The sequence below is a fragment of the Pelophylax lessonae genome (genome assembly GCF_965119305.1).
Source record: "Pelophylax lessonae genome assembly, chromosome: 2".
NCBI classification, from domain to species: domain Eukaryota; kingdom Metazoa; phylum Chordata; class Amphibia; order Anura; family Ranidae; genus Pelophylax; species Pelophylax lessonae.
This window is the reverse complement of record NC_138769.1, coordinates 241,106,236-241,131,226: the sequence shown is the minus strand read 5'-3', so window position 1 is coordinate 241,131,226 and position 24,991 is coordinate 241,106,236. Positions and strand designations below refer to the sequence as shown.

General features: G+C 43.7%; 1 protein-coding gene across 5 annotated transcripts in view; it reads right to left on the bottom strand.

Annotated features, from left to right (window-relative positions):
* The window catches only part of ST7L (suppression of tumorigenicity 7 like), a 270,999-nt gene that overhangs the window by 139,955 nt on the left and 106,053 nt on the right, over positions 1-24,991 (bottom strand). For 3 of the 5 annotated variants that reach the window (XM_082248423.1, XM_082248425.1, XM_082248427.1), the window contains exons 6-10: positions 18,395-18,473; positions 15,387-15,541; positions 12,809-12,906; positions 8,796-8,934; positions 1,326-1,398 (exon numbers count right to left, since the gene is read on the bottom strand). In XM_082248423.1, the coding sequence (XP_082104549.1) occupies positions 1,326-1,398; positions 8,796-8,934; positions 12,809-12,906; positions 15,387-15,541; positions 18,395-18,473 (544 nt within the window). The remainder of the gene's footprint in view (positions 1-1,325; positions 1,399-8,795; positions 8,935-12,808; positions 12,907-15,386; positions 15,542-18,394; positions 18,474-24,991) is intronic. The other 2 variants (XM_082248424.1, XM_082248426.1) reach the window with 1 other exon arrangement.

Sequence of the window (24,991 nt, the reverse complement as noted above, 5' to 3'; positions counted from 1 at the left end):
GCGCGGTCGTGCGACGCTGTACCTAAACTAATTTGACGTCCTTTTTTTCCCACAAACAGAGCTTTCTTTTGGTGGTATTTGATCACCGGTGCGATTTTTACTTTTTGCGCTATAAACAAAAAAATAGCGTACATTTTGCAAAAATAACAATATTTTTCACATTTTTTTATATGAAATTCCCCCCAAAAAAATTTAAAAATCAAAATTTTTTAACATTTTCGGCCAATTTGTTTTATGCTACCTATGTTTGGTAAAAAAAAATCGCAAAAAGCGTATTTTGATTGGTTTGCGCAAAAGTTATCGCGTTTACTAACAAAGGGAAAGATTTTTGTCATTTTTGTTGTTTTTTTTTTTTTTAACGTGTAATGGCGGCGATCTGCGATTTTTTTTGCGGTACTGCGACATTGCGGCGGACAGATCGGACCCTTGACTGACATTTTTGACACTTTTGGGGTTACCAGTGACATTTCTACAGTAATCAGTGCTATACATATGCACTGTTACTGTAAAAATACACTGGTAGTGAAGGGGTTAACTTTATTTGGGAGGGAGGGGCTGTGTGTATCCCTAGGGGCGTGCTTTCTACTGTGATTGGCTGTGGCTTGAGCTGTAAGGACACTGATCAACGGATCTACATACTAGATCCGTGTGATCAGTGTCTTTACAGCGAGGAGAATGACAGGTGCGCGCTCGCTCCCCAGAGCCTCACAGGCGAGCGATGTAGACCTACGTCACTCTGCCTGTGAGGGGCTGACTGCCGCAGTAAATATACTGTGAGCAGTCGGCAAGCGGTTAATAACACTAATCTAAATAAGGGAAACTGATTAAAAGCTATAGTCTTTAAAGCAGAGTTCCACCCAAAAGTTGAACTTCCGCTCATTTGCTCTCCCACCCCCCCCCTCCGGTGCCACATTTGGCACCTTTCAGGGGGGAGGGGGGAAAAGGTACCTGTTTTTGACAGGTACCCTTCCCCACTTACGGGAGATGGCGCCGCAGCGCTGTCCCTCGGAAGTTTGGCCCCCTCCTCCTTCCCCCGCCGCCGAGCCAATCCGAATGTGCAGCGTGCTTCGCGCATGCGCATTAAGGACCTGCCCGTGAAGCCGCAAGGCTTCACTGCTGGGCTCCCTCACCGGCAATGCTGGCGGCAGCACCCGTCAGCCGATGGAAACATCGGCTGCGGTGCCAACATCGCTGGACTCCAGGACAAGTAAATGTCCTAATATTAAAAGTCAGCAGCTACAGTACGTGTAGCTGCTGACTTAAGTTTTGGAGGGGGAGAGGGGAGGCTGTAACACCGCTTTAAAATAAAAATAAAAAATACTGACCTGTCAGACACTGCTCTTGCTTTTAATAATGCTGCTGTATAACATATTGTTGCTGACTTTGGAAGACTGATATCTGTAAGAACAAAAAAAGATAATATATTTATCATCAAGGGACAATAGTATTTTTGACTTGTGAAAAATCAGTGGAGTCAGTGAAATTCATTTCTTAGACTACAGTACAGGACTGGTAGTCTTTATCCACAGGTTATATGTTGCTACCTTCCAGTGATCAAGCACAACCAAAAGAAGAATGCTGTTTGGACACCCCTATATAACCCCTTCTACTCAAGGCTATTCACAGTTCTGTATCAAGCAATGGGGGAATAATAAATAACAGAGGAGAGAGACCTGTGTTCTGTACTGCATGCCAAGAAATAGATTTTAACACCATAGAGGATATTGTATCTTTAGACTTTAACCATAGGAGTCCAACTGAGGAGTGGGCAACACAAAAAAACAAATGCCAACAGGCCCGTCGTAAATCTCAAAGACATGCACCAATTTAGTTCAATAAAAATCCAAAGCACTGTATTTTTACATCAGTATTTTCATCTCTTTGCCTGTCACAGCTCTCTGAAAATCTCCGGTCTGTAGGCATGTCTACAAACCGGAACTTGGGAGACGGAGTCATGACATCACCGGCCCCACCTCCCATCTGTGCACTCCCTCAAAAAACACACTAGCATCATTTCCTGCTGGGAGGTGGGGCCAGTGATGTCACAACTCCCCCGCCCATGGACCAGAGATTTTCAGAGAGGCACAGAGATAAAAATACTCAGGTAAAAATACAGCGGTTTGGATTTTGTTTTAACAAACTAAAAAATGGTGCATGTCTTAGAGAACTGATGCATATGAGGTTTACAACCACTTGAAACTAAACACACTTCCACTCAGGCTGAGGCAGCAGGAGACATGCACCCTTCACTCATGCTCGTGCATGAGTCTCCTCTGCATGTCTGTCAATCAAATGAGAGGGGTGGGGCAACCTTTTTTTTTTTTGCATGTGTCAGATTTTTTTTTTTTTTAGTAGCAAAGAAGGGAGGATTGCAGATGACAGTCTGCTCTTTTATCTGTCAGACTGTGCACAAATGACTGCAAAAATGTTCAGTTTATTTTTTGTTAACTGGGTTTACAACCACTTTAACAAATGTGTCAAAATGGCGTTATAGAATCAGAGTAGCTTGAATCATCGTATGCCTGATGCTGAAAAGATCAAATGGCACTAACAAATCTGGTAATGTGACCCTTAGCCCTGGTTCACACTGAATGTGGCTTTGTAATCGCGCTACTTCAACGCGATTTTAAAGCTGCCCATCAGAAGAAAGGTATTCTTCCCCCCTGTGAAACTCTTAATGATGTCATCTAGGGTAGCCCCAAACAAAGGATCGCCTTGAAAGCGTAAATCACTCTGAACTTTTTTAGAATTCTGGTCTGCAGACCAACACTTAAACCACAATACATGTCTAAGCACCACTGCCAAAACAAATAGCTTAGAAATCAGGGTAGTGTTTGCGACACCGGGGCAATGACCAGGACTGACCTCAGCGCTGAACCAGCAATAGCAAACATATTGCAGGCCACAGACTCCGCCTTTCTGTCTGCCAGCCTTGTTCAACCTGGAGACAGGGGGGTCCACTACTGGTGGGACAGTCCACTTCTCGAGAAGAGATTCTTCAAAGGGGTACCTCACAGGAAAACTTTTGTGAACCAAAAAGGGGCGTTTTGGACACTCGTTATAGACAAACTTGTCAAAAAAGGAGTGATAATTAAACACTTTTGCTGTGCAATACGGCTTGGGGGTGCCTAAGGGAACAGGCACCTCCGCCGCAGTCTCAGCTGCATCCTCCAGTTTTAAAGTCTCCCACACAGATGTAATCAGTGCATCAACCAGCGCCTTTTCGTGCGAAGCCACAGGTGTGGAGGAATCATCCTCACTATCTAATAGATCAGGACACGTGGGTACAAATCCCACAGGGTGGGCCACGTCACCAGGGGCAGAGTCAGATTTAAGATCTGACAAGACACGATGAGGCAGGGGAAGGCGTATAATGCTTTTTGCTAGACTGCCGCTCAAAGGCCACCTCCCCTGGGAAACAAAGAACTCCAGGACCGTTGTCAGTGCATTACCGGGTGGTTGTGATCCTGAGGGACCTGCTGCCTCCAAGAGAGATTCAGGTGGGGAAATATGCTTCTGAGACGCCATAGGTAAAAATAGGGAACCCATCACAAAAAGTGTCTAGCACCACTATAGGACACCCCCACCACACCGTTAGCACCACCAGGTCAACAGTAAACAGAGCACCCCATAACCTGCAGCAGAGAGAGGGAGGGACCCCGTCAGACTCCCCACCCTAACAGAGTAGCAGCGGTCTGCCCCAGAAATAGCTATCAAGTGTGGCGTTCAAGGGAAAGAAAAGCCAAGAGTCAACACCAGGGGAAAAGGAGGCGCTCCCACAGCCAAAATTGTCACCCAGAGGCTCCACTGTCATGGCCCCTGCTCCACAAGCACACTTGACCAACAAAACATGGCTGCCAGACTACACAAACATGGCCACCGGTCAATAGAAACACATAGGCACCAAAGAAATGGTGCAGGCCACAGCACATTGGCCACCAAACGCGGCATCCACAAGCCGCTCAGAGAAGATCCCTGGAACTCTGACTACAGCCACAGTGGAGAGGGGGGGCTTCGGGCACAGGACCACCATCAGCGGCCAGCGCCCCCCCTTCCCAGTGAAGCCCATCTGCCAGCAGCATGCCCCACCGCCCCCCCCCCCCAACGGTACAGTGCAGCACATCACCACTGCCATTTGCCAACCCACTGCGCTACTCCAGGGGGGTGGTACCAAGATGGCCCAAAGGGACTACCAAACCAAAGGGGGGTCTGAGGGGACCCCACAGGTGCGACCAACCCAGGGAGGAGCCCGAGTCCACCCTAAGCCCATCCAGGGGGAGAAAGGGGACAGCTACTCACCATACCAGGAACCAGGCCGGCAACACTCCACACGGAACCTCCTCACCATCGAAATGGGAGGCTGCGGGCGAGGAGGAACACTGCAACTCGGACAGAGACCCGGTCATATGCGACCTCGTGAGGCATTTAACTCGCAAGCCAGCCCCTGTCCAATGGGGATATGTCGAAGCTCTGGTCTGCGTGCGCTCGCTGGCCAGACTGGGGGGGGGGGGGGGACTGGATCTGGATACCCAGCTCGTCGCCCAGTCCGGCAGTTGATTGCAGATCTCACAGGAAAAAAAAACAGGAGAAAAAATGCCATGTAAATAGGAAAAAAATGCCAGAGATCCAGGCAGGGAATTAGGTCCTTACTCCTGACTAGGCAGAAAGAAACTGAAGGCCTATAGCAGAGAGCGGGATGTATACCACCTAGGACTGCCCATTTTTGTAGCCAAGACTTTTTTCTGCCTAGTGTACTACTCCTGTAGGGGGCAATATAACCCTGTGGTTCTTAATCGTGGACAGCTGTGTCCGTCAATGAAAGAAAGTGAAATAAATAATTTTTGCATCTGACCAGAAATTTCCCTTACAGATATGCAGTCTGCATGTCCGTAATGGACATTCACGGACAGATGCAAAAGTTATGGATTTTACAAACTGTTCTTAAATTTACTAACAGTTGGCGATAATGTGCACAACTGCTGATACACCTTTGCCTGCCTCTCTTATGATCAGACTATGGTTATCTTTAAGAATAACTATGGACCTGTGTTTCATTTTATTCAAATTTGATTGGTTATCATATTCTAGGAGATCTCCCACTTGTGGACGAGCAATTGCAATCTCTTGTTAAATGTGCAATATGTGAGTTTTTTTGGTGAATAAAGGGATCATTCCTTTTATTCTTTGTCTCATATCATAGTCAGATTAACTGCATTCGAGGTGAGCTGAGGAAATTGAAGAGTGTGTGAACCGGCTTTGTAGCTGATCCCGGCTGATAAAAGGAAAGCATGTTTGATTGACCTGTGTAATACCAAGGTCCATGTAGGAAGGTGAGCACCTGTCCACAGGTTTTCCAGCTGTTGGTAGTTCACACTCTTTCGGAGACACAATCCATTCTTGAAGGATGGAATTCATTATAAATCGCAGATTGATTTATTTTGTGGTATACACTTTTTGGGAGATATCAATTATTTTGTAAATAAAGACTGCACTATTGATCGAGTGTCTGATTTATTTTGTTCTTGTTTTGTGCACATATGAGATTTATGTTTTGCAACATTGAGTTAGAAGCTGCTGTATTTTACATATGTGATATTATTACTCATATTATTATTATTGGGGCTTAATGTAGCATGGCATAATTTAAAACAGTATATATTGACATGAAAATGTATTTTTTAAATTTAAGTGCTACAGCTATTTATTTATATTTTTGTGTATTATTTGGGTGAACGTGAGGAATTGTTATACTATACTTTCAGTTACCTTGCCTGTGTTCTGTCTAAATGTCACATTCAAACATCTACCTCAACTGGTGAGCCCAAGGACAGCTCAGTTTCTAGTCAAGCAATGATGAAATCGCAGATTGATTTATTTTGTGGTATACACTTTTTGGGAGAGATCAATTATTTTTTAAATAAAGAATTGTGTTGTAGGAGAATTTTGAATTCTTTTTTTCTTCCATTATTGTGTTTATGGTGACTATTTTTGTACTCTGTATGAAAAGAAACATGACTTGCAGGCTTCACCAGACCTCAATTCATATATAAAAAAACAGGTGATACTACTAGAATGTACGGTTTTCCATTTTTAGGACATTCCTCAGTTTACTTCTGTTTGTTTTTTTTTTTTTCACATACTTCTGTTTGTATGTAGTATGCTTACCCATTATTCAAGAGTCAAGGAGTCCAGCAAACCATTGGATAGATCAATAACCAGACCACAGTCAAACTTGTCAGTAGTCGTCATCAGAGCCAGGTGTCATCTTCCAGTGTCAAAGTCAACAGCCAATGTCACAAGTAATGGGCCATACACACTATAAGATTTTCTGAAGACTTTTTCCTTTAGATTTACCAAAACCATATAATATGAGGTCAAACCTAAACACTTTCAATTTGTATGCAGTCTGGCAGGCCCTTGCACTACATAGAAAAGGTAAATCTGAAGGAAAATGTCTTCAGAAAATCTTATAGTGTGTATGGCCCTTAACACTTCATCATCCCCATGGTTTTATTTTACCTCTGGGCAAATGACAAATTTTCCTCAGGCTTCTCTGGAGCCCATAACTGCCTCAATCTGCATTTTGGGCAACAAATATCCCACTCTCATCCTCCACCTTGTCTTCAATTTTAGCCGAGACTCTGTCACATATCCACCCTTCTGTTTGAATCCATAGGGTCAATTACTTTCTCCTAGGAGACAGTAAGTTTTGGAGAGGGCATCTGTTTTACTATGGAGCCATATGGACCATGGACCCTCTGTCCTTGGTTAAGTCTGTCATACTTTTGGTGTGAATGAAGGATCTCATCCATAGTCCCGAGTCCCGCTGCTGCGAATTGATCTAATGAGGAAAGAGACAGCGGCTGCAGTCACTGGGCTAGTGCACATCACTGGAACTGATGGGCTCAGGTAATAAAAGGGGGGGGGGGGTCTCTGGGGGCAACTGCAACAAAAAAGATTTTTCATCCTAATGCACAGAATGCATTAAGGTGAAAAATCTTGAGACTTTACAATACCTTTAGGTCATTGCAGAAGCAGATCAAATGTCTGGAAATGGCACTCTAGAACAGCATGCCAAATCTAAAATCACACACTTGAAGCTGTAGAAATAAATGAAGAGTCAGAAGCAGGGGTGCATGAGTGAACAATAGGGCCACGGCATGATCGCTTTATCCTTCTAAAATGCCAGCCAGACAGGTATTTACAGACATGCAAACAATTCCAATGCAAACAAAACAGTTTTAATCAGTTTATATTATTTGAAGTCTGTAGCCACCTTTAATTATTTAAACCCAAAGCCAAGAGCACTCCGTCTAACCATAAAGCTTGAGCCTAGCTGGCTTCCAAAGATGGTTAACTCTCTTGGGAACTACTATTTGTTATAAGTGACGTTTCGCATGTATTGAGAGAAAGTCTTTCTTGAGGACTAGTCTGTTACAAGAGCAAGAGACATCTTAATTGACATTCTGAAACATCTCAGTGCTGTAGAAATTTTGAGCAATGAGATTCCCAAATCAACATGTATGAAACACATGAAGATGTTCGAAACATACGTCGAGCAGAGAATAGTGGTGACGTCACGGCGCCCGCCTGAAGTGTTGGTGGTGCCGTTTTAATGCTCTGAATTTTATATGTTTGTAAGTACCTTTCTTGTTTGGATAAATCCACTCAATAAATCCACGTACAGTACTTCACTATGGAATGCTTTTATCAGGCATGCTTCTATGGTGAAAACACCTGATATCTGTGTGAAATTGAGTTCATCCTGTGGTCTGGTGTGAGGTGGTGTTAAGGCAGTGACAGCAAAGAAGATCTGGCTGTGTGCAGGTAATCATCCATCCCTGTGGGTTTTCTCCCATCTACATGCGCTTTTAGATTTCTTGGTGTATACGAGGTCTAGGTTTCTGGTAAGCAGCTTTGCTTTTACACCTGGAGTGCACTTTGGATATATTAAGATTTCATTCACGGTGGATTCTTAATAGTTTACACTAAGGACTTCTATTGAATCATTCCCACGTGTTGTACTTTACGAGTTACTTATTTTTTAACAGCGCAACATTTTTTTAACTTTGGCAAAATGTGAAAATGTCAACAAAAATGTGATTATTCAGTTATGGGCATCACTGCATGATGTCATCACCCCCATTTGTATGAGCGTTCGTTCAGATGAGCGGTGGTATTAAGATCTGTTTGAATCTTGCCAATGTATGGGAGTACCTGCTTTTACATTTTAGTAAACACTGTCCTGAGTTACTACACTATGCATTTCCCCTTGTGCTGCTTCTATGTGTGTCATTGAACAATAATGCAAGCTACCATTGATGTGTAAGATGTTGGAGAAATCCATCCATCAAGGATCTAAATGTCTTTCCTCAAAGCGCTGTTAGACCTCTTATGCAGTGAGGTCTAGGCTTCTGGTAAGCAGCCTTGTGTAGAGGTGTTGGAGCACTGGAGTTTGTTTTTGCACTGTTGGAGTACAAAAGCACTGGAGTTATTGTGATGTAGACCTCTTGTGTAACTTTTACATAATTTATTATTTAGCATTTTATAGGATTGCACAAATTGTATGTGTGTGTGATTATTTCTACATTGATTGATTAAACGTTCATTTTCTTTGTTAAAAAACAGTGCAACACATTTTTTATATATATATATATATATTTATATATTTATATAGTGATTAACTGACCAGGTACTACAGGTAAGCAAGGGAAAATCCACTATATAATATTTTTAGACAGAGCATTTAAAGGTAACGTTTTTAAAGTGTCGCTAACACACTACATTAGCAATACCTGGATAATAATAGTTCAGCTCACCGTCATATTTAGCAAGCACTGCCTGAACATCCGCATATGCCTGCAATTCCAGAAGAGCCTCCAGCAGGTTTTCATGGATATTTACAATGCTGGGCAAAGGAAACTCTCTCATTAACTGCAAGTAAATACATCAATTAGTTAAAACAAATATATCATTACTTTCACATTCACATGCAATTATTCAATTTTTCTAGTGCATTCAATTGAATGGAACCTAATTAGGTTACATTGCAGTCTGATTAGTAATTGCATAGCTTTGCTGGATTTATTTTATGCTTCGTTTGTTATTAATGGGTAGTTTTGATATATCATTTTTCAGTGTGGCAATCAATCAGGCCTGTAATGTGCAACACATACAAATTGTTCCACATTCAATATTCCTTTTACGCTTACTGTTGCACTATAACATTTCAGAGGCAGATGGGGGTTGGGGGGGTGGCACTTGTAAATAAGATGTGGAATCTTTTCCATAAATTCACCAGGCATCTAGAATTTCTTTAATCTTTAATTGTAGTTTCATGTTTAGAAAAAATGTATGCATACAAATGTATCTATAATGTAGTTGGTCAAAACTGACTCGAACTGAACCCTAAGCATTTTGTAACTGGTACAGTGGCCTTATATCTTATATATCTGCAAATTTTTAACCTCTTCTCTTCTGCATAAAGCTTATGTGCAGCAGCAGAGAGAGTTGATCGTAACGCCCAGTAGCCGCAAATATGCATACCAGTGGTCTGAGGTTGTGTGCTGAAAGCATGCTCAGTGTGAACTCCCAGCATACTCACTGAGCTGTAACAGCTTTCAATAATGACTTCTGATCGAGAACCAGCAGTACGAGCTCCTGATAATGTGACAGCTATAAGAGCCAATTACAGTGGTCACGTTATCGGGAAGCCACAAACCCAGAACATCTGAATAAAAAAACAGCTGTGATTGGCAGCTGACAAGCCGCTGATCACAGCCATGCATCAAAAAAATGTGACAGCTAGAATTTTCTAAATATTCCTTGAATTCCTACAGGAAATGTGTTCATTTATGACGGAAGTATAGTTAACAGTGTTTCAGTTTGTGAATGAACAGGAAGCTTCGGTACACAGTGCTTTCTGTTTATTCAGTAAGTCCAAATGTGGCTGCAGAGATGGGAATTGAGGACTCCGTGTCCTCAATCTCTTTCTCTATCTCAAAAGTGAGACATCAAAGGTCTGATATTTCACCAAAGCAATCTTTCACTCAACAGAAATGTAAGAAAAAAAAATGTGAAAAAAAATATATTATGTGTAATAAATATATAAATGATAGATAGTATATATAAAAATTAAGGGCACAGCTCAATTACATGGGCGCTGTGGCCTGTACAGAGAGAATGAGCCATTTATTTTTGTGACTAGAGCAAGCTGGAGCTTCGTGAAAGCAGCATATGTTACCCTTTAAAGACACAATGGCTGTACAGACACATGACCACAGGTTCTAATTTGACAGGTGTGCAGGTGCAGTTGAGTAGTCCCAAATGCCATGGGCCGGCACCCTGTCAAAATAGGAATTGCGGCTGTGTTCGTACAACTGCTGCAGCCTTATAAAGTACCATAGATTGCCTGCACACAGCTTCAGGAGGCTGCAGATGCGCAAAAAAAAAAAAAACACGTATTCATGCTGCACATGCCACAGTGGTGTTGTATACGAGCACACCAAAGGTTAATCACATTTTTTCTTTGTAGTCATGAGTCTTCATGGCCTTTTTTTTCCGTGGGAGGAGGGGCTCTTTCACTTAACCATGCCCTCCTGCCTGCATGCCGGAGCTAAGGACAGATGGATTCAAGGAAGTAAATGCTACATTAATCATCTGGCCACAGCTAGAAACACTAGGGGGTTGTTTTTTTATTAATTCTCAACAAAATAAAGCATGGAGACATGGATGAATGGGTGAGTTTGCTTTTGAACTTATTTCAAATTTTTATTTTGAATTAAAAATTAATAAAATAGTGTTTTTAGTTTGCGGTGCTCAGATACAAACAAGTTCTGCTTTAAACTGCATTTGAAAAAAAAAAAAACGCTCAATGCCTTGGTAAATGCTTTAAATGGCGGTCACTTTCTTACCGTTCCCAAAAGTGGGGGAATTGTCTGTGTGTGCCAGGGGAACATGGCACAAATGAGTGCCTTGTTCCTGCTTGAAGTTACAGGATGCTGTGTCTATGCACAGTGTGCCTGTAATTCCTGCAGTCCGGTTATTTACCATGCCCTTTGCCCAACTTCCCTGTGGTTAATATAGCAGCTTCTAGCTGAAGCCACTGACAATCAACACAGAAGGACTGGGTAAGGGGCATAGCAGCCAAACTGAATAAAGGAGAAACAGGAATGCTGTGTATTGGCAAGGCATTCTGTTATTCCAAGCAGGGTGCACAGCTCTGTAAACTGACCACGCAGACATGGATCTGCTTCCATGCTTGGCATAATCAATGTGAATTGGGATAGAAGGGGAACTGGCAGGATTGCCAGGTATTTTCCCATCAAAGCAAAAATAAAAACAGAAGACACTGTTTCTAACAGCATAGGCATAAAAACACAAACGCCTAATTTCAATATTCAGTTAAGGCTACATACACTTTAAATGTACCATATTTGAATGAAAACTGTACTTGGAGGCTGTCACTGTGGACCTCTTTTTAAAGAGGATACTTTCAGGTGGTCATCGTAATGCAATGGATTCAGTACTTTCTGAGCTGAAATAAGCATGCAGATCAGGAAAATTATAACTCCACTTATCTGAATACTTTCTCTGGGTAAATGTCTTAGAAAGTCATTTATCAAAGGCAAATAGACTTTTCACTTTGCAAGGCAATTTGCCCCAGAGCTATGTGAATGTGGTGAAAATTCACTTTGCAAGTAACACCCATGCCTCGATTTGCCTTAAAAATGCTGCCTTGCTGAAGGCTGCTAGACTACACAAACATACACTTAGGTACCTTTATAAAAATTCCTTGGTCCACCCAAGTGGCTATACAGGGGCTAGCAAATTTTCTCCAGCACTCCTAAGGCTCCTTTCACACACTCCACCCGTCAGACGGATTCCGTTTTTCTCAGCTGGGGATCGATCCGCCGATCCCCCGCTGAGCAGGAGGATGACAGCTGTGTCTCCATGCTGTGTGCGGAGACACAGCTGTTAGTTCCCCATGCATCTCTATGGGGCAAATCGGATGGGAACGGACCCATCCGATCCGCTGGACGGATGGAAAATAGAGTTTCCATCCGTCCAGATTTGACGGATCGGATGTCAGCGGACATGTCTCTGCTGACATCCGATGCCCCATAGGAATGCATGGAGGGACCGTTCAGATCCGCCAAAAAAACTGACAGGCGGATCTGAACGGTCCGCCTGTGTGAAAGGGGCCTCATACTGTTACAAGGAGCAAGCAATGTTCTTCAGAGAAAAACTGGGGTCCATGTCAGGATAGCTCATTTGGGGACACTTATCAAGGCAATGCCAAACAGTAGCAGTGAGTGAGATTTACCACGAGTTCAGCTTTATTTATAAATTCCTCCCTTTGCTGGTCCAAAATATCACTGCAACATATTAACCTCCTCTTAATTTATTTGGAGTGAAAGTTTCCTCCCTATTGCTAAATCTGTTGCATATTTGTGCAAATCTGTCCCTGTTGGCCCACCAGTATTCCAGGCAAATGAGTTCCAAAAACACAGAAAATTTGCTGCATAAACTTTATTAAACAGGAGGCAGTCTTATTTGCATTGAATTGTAATGCTATTTTGTTTGACAAATTTCCCACATAATGACCAGCCTAACACAGACATTCCTCCATCTTCATTTGGTGTATGATGCCCACCCTTTTGTACATCAACTGAATGCCAAATATTGTCACCAATGCTCTGTGGTCCCATATGGAATGGGAAACTGGAACATGATTTCTGCATTGAAAACATAATTATATTTTTAGGGTTATAAAAATCTCAAAGTACAGGAATGTAGAAATACTCACATCTCTCATTATTTTTACAGCTTCTCGTATTCTTCCTAATCTTCTAGCACACATTGCCAGCCTTCTCTTTACATAAACCAAGACATTCATGTCTCGTTCTGGAAAGAGAGGGGAAAAAAAAACGTGTTTTTAGTTACCATGTTGAACCGTACTACAATAAAAAAAAGACTACAACACATGAACTCTTTGTTAAATATTTTGTTTGAAGAGAGTCAGTTCATCCAAAACTGATATTATTGTTTTTGATAGACTTAGACCATCTAAAAAATTCTTACAACACTCATTGGTGACTTTGTGCCTGAGTTCCCTGGATATGCACACCTGCTGTCGTCATTAAGAAGGGGGTCCTATTCACCTTGTTGACATTCTATATTATGGACTACAATAAGAGGAAAACATGCAAATGTGGTGATAGTGATGGCGATAGAGGGTGGCTAAGCAAAATTCCCAAAATAGACTGTCATAGAATTTAGAACTATGGATCTTGTTGTTGGATTATGGCAGGAGTCTCCAAACTTTCTAAACAAAGGTCCAGTTTACTGTCCTTCAAACTTTAGGGGGACCAAACTGTGGTTAGTGGAAGAAGAAAATGATCTGGGGTCAGTTGGAGTAAACTGTTCCCCATCTTTGGTATTAAGGGGAGGAATAGTACCCCATCGTTGATGTCAGTGAGAGGAATGGCACCCATCGTTGGTGTCAGTGGGAGAAATGGTGGCCATCATTGGTGTCAGTGGGAGGAAAAGTGCCCCATAGATGCTGTAAGTGGGAAGAATAGTGCCCTATTACTGGTGTCAGTGGGAGGAATAGTGCCCCATCACTGATGTCAGTGGGAGGATTAGAGTGGCAGGAACTATGGCTTACTGCTGCTGACAGTGGGGGGAAGAATGCCCCAAGGGCCAGAAAAAGGGAGGAAAGGGTATTATCTGGCCCCTTGGCCGCAGTTTGGACGCCATTGGATTATGGAATATAAGAAACCAGTGCATGAGTTAGTCCACCAAGTTCCATCCACAAGTAAATGTTACTTTTGGATGAACTAGCTGACCATTTCAGGCCTCATGCACACAGGGCGTTAGCGAGCTGCAAAGCCACGATCAACCCCAGGAAAAAGCAGCTGTAAAAATGTGCCTTTTCCATTAGCGTTAATACACGTTTAGCCACGTTAGCTTTTAGCAGCGTTTCTCTGCCTCTATTCAAAACCAATGGTTGCCTATGAGAGCCGTCTTTGATCTGGCTTTCAGCCCATTGAAAAGAAGACGCATCCAATTTGGATCACGATGATCCGACTCGTGGTGGGACTTGTGCTCTGAGGATCTTGAAGGGGAACTCCACGCCAAAATGGGAAAAAAACAGCGTGGGGTCCCCTTCAAGTTTCATACCAGGCCCTTTGCGTCTGGTATGGATTTTAAGGGAAAAACCCCACGCCAAAAAAAAGCAGAGTGGGGTATCCCCCAAAATCCATTACAGAACCTTATCCGAGCATGCAGCCCCGCAGGTAAGGAAAGGGGAGGGACCTGATGGAGAAGATCTGAGGCAGAAGATCAGAGGGAGAAGACCTGATGCAGAAGATCGGAGGAAGATTTTTAATAAAGGACTTCTCAAAACCTTCTCTTGTCATTATTTACACTACACTGTTTTTTTGGGGTGCATGGGTAGGGGGTACAGCGCTCATTCACATAGGGGGGCAGGATCTGTGGGCCCCCTTGTTAAAAGGGGCTTCCAGATTCCGATAAGCCCCCTGCCCGCAGACCCCCACAACCATCTCCCAGGGTTGTCGGGAGGAGGCCCTTGTCCCCATCAACATGTGGACAAGGTGGATTGGGGTGTTGAGGGTGTATGGCCAGGTATATTCCAGGAGGGGGCAGTGTGGAAGTATGCAAACAATGGAAACATTTCTGCTTTTTGCTATACTCATGATTTTGGAGCACCAGCTTCTACCTGAGTACGTCCATACAGTCATCCATTCGTGTCTATCAGCTGCTGTATGCAGCACCCAGGCTTTCCAGGCTGGGAATTTGTGTTGCACAGGTTCAGGCACCAATGCACCAGAAGCCTAGATACACACTGGTAAAAAAGGTACAACCTCATTATTGCAATTTTAGAGACAACTGCAGGACTGCATAAGATTTAAAAAGTGATCTGCAAACTCCATAAAAACCCTTATAGTTTGCAACATCATTCCCCACTTGCATGTCCATGCATGCCTAATTGATACCAACAAGAGGCCTGGGTACCCATCTACTGATGTAGTTGAGAGAGCAGGGTCTTGATCATGTGGCCTGTATCAGCTGTACTCCTTTGTCACTGCACAGAGAGGTTACACTGAGTACTTTGCAGAACTTGCTATATCTATTGCAGCCCTATAGATTACTGGAAAACTGCTCATATTCTTCAACAAGTAACATCTTTAATATGACCTCTCCAATGCACCCTCCACCCCTACCCCACACAGACAAACGCACACATTTGCAGGATACATTTTCTCAAAGGAATCCAATGGACAACACAAATAATTTACTGGACTGCTGAATTACAGTGACTATAGTAATTTTAGCTGGGAAATAGGGCAAGGTTTACTCACTATGCTGAGCTTCATGTTGAGAACCCAAGTGCTGCTGTTGTTGAGATTTCTTGTAAGCACCTTCTGCTGCTTTCAGTGCTTGTTGGAAGAACTTTTCTGCATCAGAGATGGTTGTAGCTTCCTCTTCCGCCAGAAGGATGTAAGCTGTGGCACAGCTGTCAGACAACCATTTGTTACAGCAGGAAAATTATATATGCACTGTTCTAAATTCTTATTGAATTCAATAATTGGATATGGATTCAAGACCATACATTTTCTTTTAAAAAAACTAAATCCAGCTAGCTTCTAAACCACTCACTGCTTACCTGGAATCTAAACATAAAAACGAAAGCTTTCCAAAGAAGGATGGAAATTCAACCCGTTCAGCAGAGACAGGCTGAATTTCGATCCATTCATGATCATTCCTGCTTGACTGAAGTCGATCCAAGAATTGACGTCTGCCAAACAGGGCTTTTGGAAAAGTTTTAATGAGCTATAGCCGCTGATCAGTGTATTCTGACAGTGGAGGAATCCTGCTGTCAGAATAAAATGGCACATCTGGGAGTATTCCTCCTTCCACATCACGTGTGTGGATAAGGGAATCTATTTGCTTTAAAGAAAAAAAAAAGAAGAATGAACTGTCTATGGCCAGCCTATGCTAAATAAATATAAACTAAGCAATAATTTATAGATATACACTCACCAGCCACTTTATTGGGTACACCTTGCTAGTACAGGGTTGGACCCACTTTTGCCTTCAGACCTGCCCCAATTCTTGGTGGCATAAATTTACCAAAGTGTTGGAAACATTCCTCATAGATTTTGGTCCATATTGACATAATAGTACTACGCAATTGCTGCACATTTATCGGCTGCACATCTCAAAGGTGCTCTATTGGACTGAGATCTGGTGACTGTGGAGGCCACTGGAGTACAGTGAACTCATTGTCATGTTCAAGAAACCAGAAAGAGATGATGTGAGCTTTGTGACATGGTGCATTATCCTGCTGGACGTAGCCATCAGAAGATGGGTACACTGCAGTCATAAAGGACATGGTCAGCAACAATACTCAGGTAGGCTGTGGTGTTTAAACGATGCTCAAGTGGTACTAAGGGGCCCAAAGTGTGCCAAGAAAATATCCTCCACACCATTACACCACCAGGCTGAACCTTTCATATAAGGCAGGATGGGTCCATGCTTTCATGTTACTTTTGCCAAATTCTGACCCTACCTGAAATTGAGACTCATTAGACTAGGCAATGTTTTTCCAATCTTCTATTGTCAAATTTTAGTGAGCCTGTGCGAATTGTAGCCTCAGTTTCTTGTTCTTAGCTGACAGGAGTGGCAACCGGTGTGGTCTTCTGCTGTAGCCCATCTGCTTCAAGATTCAATGTGTTGTGCATTCAGAGATGGTATTCTGCATATCTCGGTTGTAACAAGTGGTGTTTTGAGTTACTGTTGCCTTTTTATCATCTTGAACCAGTCGGCCTATTCTCCTCTGACATCAACAAGGCATTTTCATCCACACAACTGCCGCTTACTGGATATTTTCTATCTTTCAGACCATTCTCTGTAAACCCTAGAGATGGTTATGCGTGAAAATCCCAGTGGATCAACAGTTTTTGAAAAACTCAGACCAACTGCCTGGCACCAACAACCATGCCACGTTCAAAGTAGAGATCGACCGATTTACGGCAAAGCCGATATATTGAGGGCCGATCTGCACTTTCCCCGATATACCAAGGTGGCCGATATTGCCGATATTTCGGAAATTACTTGTACCGGAGTGATGCCTGCAGCTAGAGGCATCACCCTGGTACCGGCGTCCATAGCCGACAGTCGGCTGTCTTGTAATGACAACCGATGCAACTGAGAAGCCACTCGGCTGTCATTACAAGGAGCGGGAGGGGATGTCCCCCCCTCCTGTCACCTTCCGTGGCTCGCCCAGGTCTCCCGTCCCACCGGGCAACCAGCCTGCATGGCCACCGAAGACCCGATCAAAGTCGCATTCGGCTCTGATTGGGTCTCCATGCAAAAACCCAGAAGTGTTGTCATGACATCACTTCTGGGTACTGGTGCCAGATTTAAAATAATGACAGCATTCAAAACAGCCAAACTTGGCGTTTTGAACGCTTTTAAGTGCAGAGGAGGGGTTTGGGGTCTTTTAGATCCCAGATCCCTCCACAAGAGTACCCGTCAACTCAAATAAAAAAAAATAAAAAAAAGTTTTAAATGTACGAAAATATTGGCCCATATCGGCCGATACCGATACGCGATGACCAAAATATCGGTATCGGCAATGAAAAAACGATATCGGTCGATCCCTAATTCAAAGTCACTTAAATCCCCTTTCTTACCCATTCTGATGCTCGGTTTGAATTTCAGCAAGTCATCTTCACTATGTCTAGATGCCTAAATGCATTGAGTTGCTGCCATGTGAATGGTTGATTAGCAATTTGTGTTACCAAGCAATTGAACAGGTGATCCTAATAAAGTGGCCGATGAGTGTATATTAGTGCAGGTTACAGAGCTCAGCTCCTAAGCAGCCATCTCTGATGACAGGTTGCCAGATTTCATCACCCCCATAAAACCATACTAATCATACTTTTCCTCAATCTAAAGCATGATCTTTCACTGTTACTTGGTGGTGGGGTTGAGCTTGACGCCTTTCGAAGTTTTGGTTGACAAAAGACACAAGATCAGACATCTAGTTCAACCGGTAAAAAAAAAAAAAATACATTGAAAACCTTGATATACAGTACACAATCCTCTTCCCACAGTTGCTCCAGAGGAAGGCAAAAATGCTATGAAACAAGGTCCAATTTGGACCTTGAATGAGAGCTGATTGGGAACAACTCTGATTGGCTCCCAGTTATTAGCGGTCATTGGCCTCAAGGTCTGGCAGCTAGCGGCTGCACACAGTGTAGGTAGCTAGCTGTCATGGTGGAAACTGTTCTAACAGAATGGGGCTACAAGGGAACATATTAATGCAAATTGGGTGGGGGAAGTAGTTACCATAATTACTTACTCATTGTATGCTTCTAAAGCTTGATAAGCAGCTTTTACTCTCGACTGAGGACTTCTTTCTCTCCAAGCTTTCTGCATAACTAAAGAATAAACAAAATAAAAAAATATTCTTAATACTAGATGGATATATCAGTTCCTTTAGGCCTCTTGCACACGATATTCCTGTTTGAGCATCTCGCAGCTTGAAAAAGCTCAGTACAGCTTTTTTTTTTTTTTTTTTTTCTGAGCTAAAATACAGCCCATTAATTGTAATGTGCCTGTGCACACAGACGTGTAAACAAGCGCTGTGCATTCTTCAGTAAGAACAAAATAGAAAAATCTGCATTTTTGGTCAGTAATTTAAGCCTCAATGCAAGCAAATACGCACGAATACGCGCAAATACATACAAAAAGAAAAAAAACTTCTGGAAATAGTAGATGCTCAAACAGGAGAATTGTGTGTAAAGGCCTTAAAGCATGGTAATAAAGTGCTATACTACATAAATATGTTCCTTCATAGAATGTATAGCCCAGTTTAGGCTGTAGTCATTAATATAGATATGATCATATATCCTGAGAAAATGGAGAAAGTCTGGAAAGCACAGTCTGGTGCTCATGAGCTTTCTGACACCATGGTAACCAAGAGACACCTAGTAACATAGCTGCAAAAGGCAGCAATTTCCCAAAAAAAAAAAAAGCTTCTCAAGGTAGCAAAACCATCAAAGTACGATTCAGCAGAATAGATACTTCTCCTGATGTTTAAGGCTCGGTTCACACTACGGCGCTCCGACTTAGGGGGCGACCTGTGAAGTAGCGTGCACCGCGACTTTGGCGCTACTTGCACAGACTTCATAAAATGAATGTCTATGCAAGTCGCTCCAGGTCGCCCCGAAGTAGTAGAGGACCCTTTTTCTAAGTCGGAGCGACTTGTGTCGCTCCTATTAGAACGGTTCCTGTACCGAACAATGGGAGCGCGACGGAGCGTGACGGACCGCATCTTGTCAGGCTGACAAGTCGCGGTCCAAGTCGGATCAGTGTGAACCGGCACTTAGTATTGCAGAAGAGAGCTATAGTCATTTTTTTTAACTCTATATTGGGAGTCAAAAATTTATTACACAAATGGTGCTAAGGGGAAAAAAAAACATTGCTTTAAGTTTTTAATCCCTCTGATGTTAATTACAAAGTCCTCAGCTACCAGGCTATATGAACTCTCAGTAACTGGCCATAGATGGATCAAAATGCAGCCGGTTCAGCAGGAACAAGCCAAATTCTGATCCATCTTTGGCTGTTATCACTTGACAGACTTCTGTCAAACAGGACTGTTGGAAAAAGTTCATTTGCCCAGCGTCTGCAGCACTGGTGAAAATATTCTTACAGAGGAGGAATCCCCTCTGGCAGAATACAATAGCACAGCAGGAAGAATTCCTCCATTCTCCTCGTTTGTGTGGATGGAGGAACCTGTTCCATTTTTTGATCAGCCCTAGTGGGCTAATCAAAAAGAAAAAATCATCATCTATGGCCAGGCTTAATTCACTAAGCTAGAGTGACTGCTATTAGCTATTACAACGGTTTGTTTTTTTCATGAATGACTGCCAATGAGAGATTAAAATAACAGACAGATGTCTAAATATGATGACTGTAAAGGCAATGAACACATGCATTATTTTAAATGTTATTTATTTATAATAAAGAAACAAAGGAGGTATTACAATACAACATTTACAAAGTCTGATCCATTATAAACAAGATGCCAACATATAGTTATTACATCCATAAATAAAAGAAAAGACATATATAATTTATTAACATTGATAAATAACAAAGGTTTCCTATTTGACTTGGACCAATCTATGCCAACTATCCAAATTCTCCAATGCTTCTAAGGTTTTTAATTTTTTTAAATATCAAGAAAAGAAAGAAAAGAGAGAAAGAAAAAAAAAGGGGGGGGTAAGGAAAGCGAAAAAAAAAAGGGGGCAGGAAAAGGGGGGGAATTTATAAAGAAAAAAGGGAATTTTCCATAACTAGTTCCACACTTATATTGAACCTCGCATAGCTTATCTTACCAAAGCCCATAATATGGGGACCACAAAAATGATCATTCGTCATGTCTAGAACCCGCAGAGTGGTCTCAGATTAAACGACCAGGAGTACTTCTTAGTTTGAGAATTTTTTCCTCCCCCCCCCCCCCCTCTCAGAGGGAGGAGGTGGGAGAAAGAGAGAGGGAAGAGGGAGAAGGAGAAAAGACCAAAAAAAAAAAAAAAAAGGGGGTGGGGGAGGAAGGGAGTTTAAAACCCCCCAATTGTGAGTGCCTTACCAGTGATCTTATATATTCCCACATCATACGCACTGGAACACATGCATTATAACTTAGCAAATTAAAGAGGTTGTAAAGGCTTCTTGTTATTTATTTATTTATTTTGTAAAACAACAAAAATGATTATACTCACCTGCTCTGTGCAACGGTATTGTGTAGCGCGACCCCGAACCTCCTCTTCTGGGGTCTCCTGCTGGCGTTCTCGGCTCTTCCACTTCTGCGTGTGCCACCAAAACAAATGGATTTTTGTAAGAACTTACCGTAAAATCCTTTTCTCTTAAGCTCATTGACAGACGTAGTCTTCTTGATTCTCAAGAGCTGGGTTATGTTGTCTCCGCAGGAGTAGGACTAGGCAGAATGACAAAACGTTCTGGCTCCACCCTAGGGGGCAGTCCCTGAGGGTATATCCTCCCACTCTCTGCTACAGGGAATCAGTTCTGTTTAAAGCAGTACAGAGAAATTAACCCAACCCAACTCAATGATAGAGGGGCGGGTACTACGTCTGTCAATGAGCTTAAGAGAAAAGGATTTTACGGTAAGTTCTTACAAAAATCCATTTTTCTCTATCGCTCATTGACAGACGTAGTCTTCTTGATTCTCAAGAGCTGGGACATCCAGAAGCAGTGCCACAAATGAGGGGTGGGATTGACAAAATCAAATCCAATCTAGTAGGCCCAACCGGTGCCAAACTAGAAGTTTTAAAGGCTCATTATAAACAAAGAATGAGACTAAAAGAAAAAATTTTCCAACGGAAAAAAACCCTCGAGGTAGACCACTGGTCTCCTCAAATTGCGGCCTGCAAAACCTTGCGGCCAAATGAGGCATCAGACGATGCCATTACATCAACTTTATAATGTTTAGAGAAGGTATGCACCGACGACCAGGTAGCCGCCTTGCACACCTGGACCACTGACGCCTGATGGCGAAAGGCCCATGACGCACTAAGTGCCCGAGTGGAGTGCGCCTTAACAGGGAACGGGGGCTCCCGACCCTTAATAGAATAAGCCTGTACTACCGTCTGTCTGATCCATTTGGAAATGGTCGCGGCAGATGCAGGCAACCCCTTTTTGGGTCCATCTGGGATCACAAAAAGTGAATCCGTCTTGCGAAACGAGTCTGTCGTTTTCAAGTATACCCTGATCGCCCGGACCACATCCAAGGAGTGCAAAGCAAATTCCCGAGGATGACTGGGCTTAGGACACAGGGAAGGTAATACAATTTCTTCATTCAGATGAAATTCTGAAACTACTTTTGGTAGGAAGGATGGATTCGGACGAAGAACCACCTTATCTCTATGAACCACCAGATATGGTGAACGACAAGATAATGCGGCCAGTTCTGACACCCTGCGTGCAGAAGTAATAGCCACCAAGAAGGCCACCTTCTGGGACAACGTGGGTAGAGGAATCTCCCTAATATCTTCAAAGGGAGGTTTCTGAAGAACCGACAACACTAAATTAAGATCCCAGGGGGGTAACGGCGCGTGCACTGGCGGAGCCAGATGTCGCACCCCCTGGATGAAATTCCGCACCAAGGAATGAGTAGCCAAAGGCTTCTGAAAGAAGATGGCTAATGCTGAGACCTGACCCTTGATAGTACTCAAGGCCAGTTTCTGCTCAACCCCTTGTTGCAGAAAAGCCAATATTCGACTAATTGAATAAGACCGAGGACGGAACCCCAAAGGTTCACACCATGCAATGTAGGACTTCCATGTGCGATGATAAATCTTTCTGGAAGTCGCTTTCCTTGCTTCAACTAGAGTAGGAATAACTGAAGCTGACAAACCTTTGTCCTTCAGCACCTGGGTCTCAATAGCCAGGCCGTTAAAGCCAGCGATCGTAAAGCAGGATGGAAGATCGGTCCCTGAGACAGTAGATCCTCCCTGAGAGGAAGTCTCCATGGGACGTCCGCCACCAGTCTGACCATGTCGGCGTACCAAGCTCGACGAGGCCAGTCCGGAGCTACCAGGATTACTGGGATTCCTTCCTCCTCTACCCTGCGAAGAAGTCTTGGCAGTAACGCGAGAGGAGGGAAGGCATATATTAGCTGGTATTGCCCCCACGGGGCGATCAGTGCGTCTGCGGTTTCTGCTAGAGGATCGCGGGAGCGAGCCACGAATCTCTGAACTTTCCTGTTGAATCGTGATGCCAACAGATCCACATCCGGTGTGCCCCACCGTAGGCACAACTGGTGGAAAACGTCTGGATGGAGGGACCATTCCCCCTGATCCAGGGTCTGACGGCTGAGATAATCTGCCTGCCAATTCTCCACCCCCGGAATGAACACCGCAGAGATTGCTGGAACAAATCGTTCCGCCCAGCGAAGAATGCAAGCCACTTCTTTGGCCGCTCGGACACTCTTGGTGCCCCCCTGATGATTGACATAAGCCACGGCCGTGGCATTGTCCGACTGGATCCGAACCGGGCTGCCCTGGAGCTGCTCGGTCCAGTGAATCAGACAAAGTCTGATCGCTCTCAGTTCCAATACATTTATCGGTAATCTGGATTCTTCCGGGGACCAAAGTCCCTGGACAGATAACTGACCAAGAATTCCTCCCCATCCGGATAGACTGGCATCCGTGGTCACTATCGTCCAATATATTGGCAAAAATGACTTTCCCTGGCTGAGCATTGGAGACCGAAGCCACCAAACCAGAGACTCTCTGGTCTGTTTGCTCAATCGTATCTGATTGTCCAGGGATTCCGGATTCCGATTCCATCTGAGAAGAATCTCTTGCTGAAGAATTCGGGTATGGGACTGGGCAAATGGGACTGCTTCGAATGAAGCCACCATCAACCCCAGAACCCTCATGCACGTCCGAAGGGAAGACCAGCTGTTGGACAGTAACAACTGGACTGCTGATTGAATCTTTCGAAGTTTCCCTACCGGAAGGAAAACTCTCGTCCTGACTGTGTCTAGAATTAGACCCAGATATTCGAGCCTCTGGGTGGGAACCAGAAATGACTTTTGCTGGTTCACCAGCCACCCGAATTCCTGTAAAGAAATCATAGTAATTTCTATGTTTTGTAGCAAGGTCTGAGGAGATTCTGCATGAAGCAGAAGATCGTCTAGGTAACCTAGAATCGATATACCTCTTTGGCGCAGAAGCGCCAACATAGGGGCCAACACCTTTGTGAAGACCCGCGGAGCCGTGGCGAGACCGAAAGGTAACGCCACAAACTGATAGTGGTTCTCCTCTACGGAAAAGCGTAGAAAACGCTGATGTCCTGCGAAAATGGGATGTGAAGATAGGCGTCCCTGATGTCTATGGACGCTAGGACATCCCCTGGATGCAGGAAGGCTGCTACCGTGCGAATGGACTCCATTCTGAATCTTCTTATGTTGACGAAAGAATTGAGCGCTCTTAAGTCCAGAATTGGACGCACTTTGCCCTCTTTCCTGGGTATTGTAAACAGGTTTGAATAAAACCCTTGAAACCGTTCTGTCCAAGGAACGTGGACTACCACTCCTTGTTGTAGTAGATCTGTGACTGCTCTCCGCAGATCTTCTAGACGATCCGGAGATAGTCGGATATTGGAAGGGAAGAATCGCGCCGGTGGGAGAGATCGAAACTCGATCTTGTACCCTGACTTTATGACTTCGCAAACCCATTTGTCCGGGATTCTGGAAAGCCATGGATCCGGGAACCGGCGAAGACGTCCCCCCACCCCAGTTATGGGTGGGGGCGCACCTTCAGGCTTTGGATGGTTTATCTTCGGGTCTGGAGGGGGCGGGCTTTTGCTTGCCCGACCACCGACCCCTGACGCCTCCTGCAGGAGCTTTGGAGGACTTAGTTTTTTCACCCGCTGGACGAAAAAACCTCTTGTGAGCAGAAAAAGAAGGCCCTCGTCTTTGACGAGTTCCTTTACCTTTAAAATTTTGCGGTAAAAAGGTGCTTTTTCCACCGGTGAGATCCTTAATGATCTCATCTAAGTTGGCTCCAAATAGACGCTCTCCTGAAAAGGGGATATTAGCCAATGCTTTTTTGGAACCTTGGTCGGCTATCCAACCTTTTAGCCACAGTGTACGCCTGAGAACCACTGCTGAGACTGATGCTCGCGCCATTAATGGAGTGGCGTCTAACGCCGCATCACATACAAACTGTAACCCCTGTATCATTTGTTCCAACAAATCTGATACCGCCTGAGGGACTTCTTCTAAGTCCCGGCGTAACCACTTGGTCCATTCAGTTACAGCCTGCGAAACCAGACCAATAGCAATTATTGGCCTGAAAGCTGATCCAATCAAGGAAAACATGGTGCGAGACATAGCTTCTATCTTGCGATCCACTGGATCTTTAAAAGA